We start from the raw sequence: 7,416 nt of genomic DNA on the forward strand, positions 1-7,416 counted from the left end.
ATGGAGAGCTGCCGGGCGCTGGCGCTCTGCGCCGTGGCGGCCGCGCTGCTGCTGGGCGCCCGCGGGCAGGGGCCCACCCCGCCGCGCCGCACCCGCGACCTGGGGTCCCCCGGAGGCGGCGGCGGCGGCACCTCCCGAGAGAAAGAGCTGGTGGGGCGGGGGACCGGGCCGGGGGCCGGGGCCGGGCGGGGGGCGCTGCCCGGCCGGGCGCGGCCTGACGGGGGCTGTGGGGGGTCTCTCGGCAGATCGAGGCGCTGCAGGAGGTGCTGGAGAAGCTGAAGAGCAAGCGGGTCCCGCACTACGAGAAGAAGTTCGGGCAGGTGCCCATGGTGAGTGCCGCGGCGGGACGGGACGGGACGGGACGGGACGGGACGGAGAGGGCGGCCGCCGGCGGTGCCCCCCTCACCGCCTGCCGCTGCCCGCAGTGCGACGCCGGGGAGCAGTGCGCCGTGAGGAAGGGGGCCCGCATCGGGAAGCTCTGCGACTGCCCCCGGGGGACTTCGTGCAATTCCTTCCTCCTCAAGTGCCTGTAAGCGGGGCCGCCCCGGGATAAACCGCCGGGAGCGCAGGCACCGACGTCTCCCCTCCCCGACGTGTCGGTCCGGGGCGGCGGCGGCGACTTCCCGCGGCTCGTCCGCCCGAGAAACGCAGCGAGAAGCCACCGCGTCGCCCGTGTAACGCCGTCCGTGACATCCGACATCCGTGGAGTTGTTTTCTTTCTCTCCCCGCCCCCGGCCCCTTCCCCTCCCTGCTCTCCTTCCACGTTTGATTTTGTCTGACCAGGAAGAGCCCAGCCCGTGCCTTGCCTAGTAGAGGCGGCAGTACCGGGAGTTGCAGTGTCGTACCGAGCCGTGCCCGGGAGCGGGGCTGGCCCCGTGCCGCGCCCCGGGGTGCCCGGCTCCTTCCCGAGGCGGGGAACGTCCACCCGCTGCCGGCCGGAGGGGCCGGGGCCAGGGGATCCCCTGGCTGATTGGGGGGGGGGGGGGGGGGGGGGCGCGAATGTGCTCAAAGCACCCTGACCCCCTTTTTCTTGTCCCGCAGCTGAGAGGGCCCAACTCGGCACACCCCAGAGGGGCTGGCGCGCAGCTCGTGGCAGGGTTTCACCCGCACCGCCGGTTTCAGGCTGAGTCCAGCCGCGCTCACCCTGTGCTGGAGAAAGTCCCACATGAGATACCCGTGGCGTTCGGGGGTCCAGCACTAGCCTGGCTGGGGTGGGCCTGGGGGGAAATTGGTTGCTTTACCGGGGCCACGACGGAGAGAAAGCTGTCTGGATCCATTCCAAACTACCAGGGGATATCCTAGTCATCTAGACCTAACTGCTCACGTTTCTACAATGAACTGATGAATATAAATATGTCTGTCCTCCACAGGTACACTGTGTGTTTCAGCAAACTCATAACGTGTTTTAATCCTTTGTTTGTCTCTGACAATAAAGTCACTGTTCCGATGACAGTGTTTTGCCCGAAGTTTTAATTTCACGCATGGGAATCCCTAGCACTCAGAGGGAGAGGCTGAAGGTTACTCCAAAATTACTGAAAACAGCTGCATTACTGTCTGCTTTTGCCAGGTGGTCAGCTGGGTCAGGGCTGGAAACAGGTTCATGTCTTCTAGTGCTGGCTCAACTCATGGCTGCTCCCTGCCCCCCGGGTGCCGAGAGGGACCGTGAGGAGTGCAGACACTTCAGACCTCAGGTTTTCCTTTGGGAGAGGGCAGCGTTTGTGCCAGCTGCAGGGACTGGGCTGGGGAGGCAATGCAGGGGAGGGCAGCCTTGGTCATCTTTGCTGCTTTGTGTTTTATTCCCATACAAGAGGGAACACTGAAGGAACTTCTCACCTCTCCCTGGGTCACAAGTCATCTGTGGGTGTCTGTGCCAGAATCGGCTCTTATTTCTGGCAGCAGGGAGATGAGGGGCTGCATGGACCAAGGCAGAGAGGGGAAAAGCCCTCCTCCAAACAGGTTTCATATCTGGTGCTGAAGAGAGCACAAATTTAGGTGAGAAACCCGGAGACCTGTGAGGAAAAAGATGTTTTACTCCTGAAGAGTAAGAGCACATGGGCAAGCCTGGCTGAAACAGGTACAGAAAGGCTGACTGCAAAAAGAGACATGCCACTGTTTGTTGTATTATCATTATTATTACTACTATTATTACTATTGTTATTATTTTCCAGGGCAGTGATGAGCTTTTCCTAGCCCAGAGAAAGAGAAAATAAATGGCAGCTGGAAACACCCAGAGGGTGTGAAGGCTGGTGGAGTGGATGGGGCCACAGGGCTGGGGAATGCAGTGCACAGGCAAGGTGGTACTGCTCTGAGGGGCTGTGTATGTTGTGGAAGGGCAGGAGGGGAGTGTTAAAGTGGGGCAGAAGCCATGGTGCAAATGGTGGGAACACTGTTCAGGGAGGACTTTACAAAGAGAAAGTGGTATGAAGTGAACAGGGATGGAGCAGTGGGATTTTCCAGGCAGAGGTGGTGACCAGCTGTGACTGCAATTTTTGTGCTGGTGGGTGGGTTCTGGCCTGCAGGCGAGAGGTGTGATAGTGCATTTGCAGGGCTGGAGGCTTGTGTTAGGTTTTGTAAATTGGTCACTGTGCTTGTGGATGTCCTTATGGTATTTCCCAGAGACACTGTAGAGGCATTTACTCTTATTTTCTTGTGGAACAATTAAATAATTCTTGTAACATCTGGGTTTGGTTCACACACACACACACACACTAAAAAGGACTTATATTTAGGTGCTGGATGCTTTCAGGCATGGAGCACTTAGGCTGGCTGTTCGGTGGTCCCCTCAGCACTGATTCCAGCCCTAGGTAACACAGCCATCTCAGTGAACTGAGTCCCATGCAGATTGTCTCAGCGTGTAGCATTTTTACTGAAGGTTTATTTAGACAAAATTGGACTGAAACATGAAATACTGGCCTAAAATACATCAAGAATGATTCAGCTTGTGTGTTAATTTTATAGTTCTTGTTTTGTCTGATTATAATGCTCCAAATTATAAACATGGTTTAAATAAAGATCAGAATTATAAATATAGAGCCTAACTTAAGGAAACTGGGATTTATGGTTCACTTGCATGATACTGTCGTTATGAGAATACTCTCTGCAATATTGTGGGCACCAGCCTTAGGGGTCTTATGTTGGTTATGTTCATGACCACTTACATTATATTACAGTTATTTCTACTGTACAGATTGAAAAAAGCAGGTGAGGAGGGAAACCTGTGGTGTAACAGTCAGGATAGAGTTGGTATTTCCATATTTTTCACTCCTAAAATCAATGATGTGAGATGACACCATTTTTCATTTGAAAGATCTCTTGATTTCACCTTTCCTTTTGAGGGGTTGGGACACACTGTCGTGGTGTTTTAGAAGCAGGGGTGTGCCTATACCTCTGGGGGTTCTTCGAACAGGAGGTTGTAATGTCCCCAAGGGCAACCATGGGCCTCAATGGCCATTCCTGCCTGCTCAGGTCTTCTCCACACCGTGCCCATCACCCAGGATCCTGTTTCAGCCCTGCCTGGGGCCTTAGCCCATGCCTCACTGATGCCATAGGGTGCTGGTCTCCAGCTCTCCACAGCACTCTCCTGCTCAGCCATGGGCCCTGTGGGCTGATGTGCCAGCCTGGCCTTGGCCCATTCCCATCCCCATCCCCATACCTGGGGAGATGCCTGATGCCCCCTGGCCTGCCCTGCTCCCTCTCAGCGGGGTGGGATGGGACTGGCTGGGACCCTCTGCCCTACCACTCTGGGGGGCAGTCCCTAGATTCCCAGCCCCCAGCAGCCCCTGCAGGATGATCCCCAGCACCCGACAGAATGCACCACAGGTTCTGTGGGAGATGGTCAGCTGGAGGTCAGTTGTCAGTGGTGTACCCCAGGGGCAACACTGGTGTCAATACCATTTAACATCTTCATTAATGACCTGGACGACAGTCCAATGTGAACCATGCAGTTCAAGTCAGGGAAATGACCCTTGGAGGAATACCCCACACACCAGGACAGGCTCTCTTGGCCCAAGTGGGAGAGTTGGGCCCTACCACACAGCCGAGGACCATGCAGTGCAACAGAAACTCAAGGTGGGCTCGTAGCAGTCTCAGCTTCACATCTTCTTTGCAAAGGGTCTGGTTTCTGCAGATATCACTTTTTTACCCACCAAGAAGAAAGAGGGAAGGGGCAGAGCAGCTCCTACCCAGTTCTCTGTGGGCACTGATCCAGAGTACAAGGTCAGTGATAAGATCAACATCAAGGACACATTCATCAACAGACTGCTGGATGAAACAGGATAACAGGCTTGCAGACAGCAGAAAGGGGGACAGCCTCCAAGAGCAGCTTGTGGAGAGACCAAATGCTTACTGCCATGGTTCTGACCTGTTGTGGAAAGATATTCAGGAATAAACCCTTCCTGGACTATCTTGTGCCTCTGCTGACTCTAGAGTCTGCAGAAAAGCTAATGGAGCCCTGTGGCTGGATTGAGGCACCTATGAGAACAGAAAGTGAGGCTGTCTTAGTTCACATCAGTGAGTGAGTCAGGGAACATAGTAACACTTCCAACGTGGGCCCTACACACATCTTAGCTGAGCATCAAAAACAAGCATCACAGCTTTTGAGGGTTCATCTTGGGTTTAGACAGTAGAGAGGGCTTCAAGAAAGTTTGTACCTAATCCTGTGGTTCAGAAATAATGTGTTTACTGAGTATGAAGTAAAAAAACCCAGATGCCTCACGTGTCAGCCCATTAGGACTCAACCATGGTAAATTTGCTTGACTGCTGGCAACTCCATTTCAAGATCATTGTTTTCTTTTTGATTGGATCTTCCAGCTGGAAAGAGATGTGAAGAGAAAACTACTCCCAATAGACTGGCTGGCAGGTTCTTTTTTCCTGTGTGGTGGATTGACCAGGGGGATCACTGTTGTGGGCCTGGGCTCCTCATCAGCTTCTGGGGTTTCTAGCAGGTCTGAGAGGCCTGGGTCTGGCTAAACACATTACACCCCTTCTCAACTACTGTACACACCAAGACTGAAACAAAGAGACATCATGAAAAAGCACAGCAAAAAAGTGTTTATTCAAGGTGGTGTTATTTAAATCCACCTGAAAGAGATAAAAATGAAATATAGTGCCACAAATCAAGGAACCCATGCAGAAAACCCACCTCTGTCAGTAGTCTGACCCCAGCTAAATGGCCTAGTTGAATGGCAAGCAGTGGGACAAAGGAGGCCAGCTGGATTGTGCTGTTTGTCTCTTCTCCTTGCTTTCTGTGGGCTTTCCCCATGTTATACCTGTTAGCACAGAGTGTGATCCACCTTCTTCTGGTCCACCTTCTTCCAGAGCATGCTAAACCTCTTCCCAGAAACCACCTAGTCAGAAACTCAAAGAGATGATCAACTTACATTATCAAGTCTTCTCCAGGAGGTTTCCACACAATTCACAGACTTGGTGTCCCTGGTGGAGGCAAAACAGGCACTGCTCTTCATCAACAAGCATCAGGAAAATGTATGCCTTTGGGTGGCAGCCTCTGAAGTAGAAGATGAGGAAAGTACTGAGAGGACAGAAGAAGTAACAGAGTTTGGCGATAATATTTCATGGACACAGTATGTTTCACACTGCCCGGCAAAATCCCATGACATTTTCTGCTGGGATGGATTTTGCTGCTGCTTGGGTTCTGTTTTGGTTTTTTTTTTTTTGGTTCCTCGCCTGTCCCCTTCTCTCAATACTTAATTCTTTGAGTTAAGAGAAAACAGTTATGTACCAGTTAACACTGATACAACGTGTTTGTGGATGTTTTCAGGTTTTCTACCTGTTTGTAAGTTGTATGGAAGTACACGATGTTGCATCTACTCAGTTACATCTACATCATCTATTCCTTATAAGGTTTCAGTTTAACAGAAGTAGTGGAGGCTTTATGCTGGTGGGTAGGTCCACCACAGGCTGGAGCTGGGCAAAATAAAATCTGCAGATGAACAAGAGGTGGCAGTGTTGTAATGGAATAAAATTCTCAGCAAGCAGCTGTCTCTCGTCTAAATGAGTGTGTTAGCTTAACTGTGATGAATGGGAGGCTGGACTATTCAATCTTCGGAAATTTATTTTTTTTTATGAAGCAAGCTAGAGCACACAGCTATGCTTTGTCTGGCTAGAGGATCTGTGACCCCTTACAACCCACAGTAAGTCACCTTTAAACCTAGATCTCTGCAAGGTGTGATGACACCCCTTGCTGGGCAGAGAAGCTGCACAAAAATGGACTCAGGGACCTGAGCAGCCTTACCTGAGGTCTTCACTCCCCCTCCCCCGATCCCTCACCCCACCTGTGTGAGCCCCATTACAGCTCAGGTGTGGGCCTTCAGTCCCCAGCCCTGTCTCCTGGAGGCAGCTTGAAACTGTGCTGTAGGCATCTTGTCTCCCACATGGAGCCTTCATCCGCATGTTGTAGCTTGTCTCCAGTCCCATCTCCAGCCCCATCTCCCCCAACTGCACTCCCCAGATGGATTCTGGACCTGATTCATCACTTGCCTTCTCTGAGGACTGAGGACCCTGTTATGAGCACCCAGCTGCACCCCACTGGCGAGGGCATTGCCTGTGTTGGGGTCCACCTTGGCTTCCAGCTCACCTTCCCTTGGGGAGCAGACAGCCCTTGCTGTGATAATGTTTGGGCACAGCACTTATGCGCAAAAGTGGTCCTGCAGCCATGAGAGACTTAAGGCTGCTCAGCTTTAACCCTCACTCCTGTTTACTCTTGAGTAAGCAAAAGTTATCCCCATGCCATGGCAAGCATGGGCTTGGGGACCCTGATCTGCCACAGCTAGTAGGGAAGGTCATTTGTGGAGGAGCCAAAGACAAGGCCATGCATGCCTAGGGGAACTCAGTGCTTCTCACACAATGTCTTTACCTGGAAAATAGCCTGGCAGCCCTGGATAGACAGTTGGAAGAGATGCTCATTTGTGTCCTTCCTCTTGCAGCTGGTGGCTGTACCCATGATTTTAGCAAGATGGTGCAGAAGGGGTGTGGGAGCTGCCTGGAGCTCTTCCATGTGGTCTGCCTGCAGGGGCAGCTATAACAAGATCAGAAATGAAAACATAAATACTGATTAAGTGTTCAAGTACTGTCCTGTTAATTGCTCCCTAGTAAATGGCTAATACTGTTTTGTATGCAGTAACTGACTTGATGGAAGGCTGGAGATCCTGCCTGTTTTGTATGGGGGGGAATGCCTTCTCCCCTACAGGCACTATTGAGAGAAACAGAAGGACCATGCAGCAGCCAGACTTTGTCCCAGAAGTCCCTCCACTCTCCTGGTCTACTGTGATTGGCTGGCAGGACCCTACAGGATTCCCAAAAAAGCTCATAACAACCCAAAGAACCAGCTGGTGGGTCTGTGAACCACAAATTACATTTCAAGGTGTGGCACAGACAGGGCAGATGGTGGCAGGGAGCTCT

At 52.3% G+C, this 7,416-nt stretch overlaps 1 protein-coding gene across 1 annotated transcript; it reads left to right on the top strand.

Moving 5' to 3' along the window:
- On the top strand, positions 1 to 915 carry CARTPT (CART prepropeptide). Its single transcript, XM_074856072.1, has 3 exons — positions 1 to 150; positions 246 to 329; positions 426 to 915. The coding sequence occupies exons 1-3, from the start codon at positions 1 to 3 to the stop codon at positions 531 to 533; spliced, it is 342 nt and encodes a 113-aa protein (XP_074712173.1). The 3' UTR covers positions 534 to 915.
- The last annotated feature ends 6,501 nt before the right edge of the window (positions 916 to 7,416 follow it).

This window comes from Strix uralensis, chromosome Z (genome assembly GCF_047716275.1).
Source record: "Strix uralensis isolate ZFMK-TIS-50842 chromosome Z, bStrUra1, whole genome shotgun sequence".
NCBI lineage: Eukaryota > Metazoa > Chordata > Aves > Strigiformes > Strigidae > Strix > Strix uralensis.

What these genes read in the sequence shown, in the direction of transcription:
- CARTPT (XM_074856072.1), top strand. Translation starts at nt 1, where the DNA reads ATGGAGAGCTGCCGGGCGCTGGCGCTCTGCGCCGTGGCGGCCGCGCTG. An exon ending in CCTCCCGAGAGAAAGAGCTG is followed by an intron (nt 151 to 245) that starts GTGGGGCGGGGG and finishes GTCTCTCGGCAG; the next exon opens with ATCGAGGCGCTGCAGGAGGT. An exon ending in AGTTCGGGCAGGTGCCCATG is followed by an intron (nt 330 to 425) that starts GTGAGTGCCGCG and finishes CGCTGCCCGCAG; the next exon opens with TGCGACGCCGGGGAGCAGTG.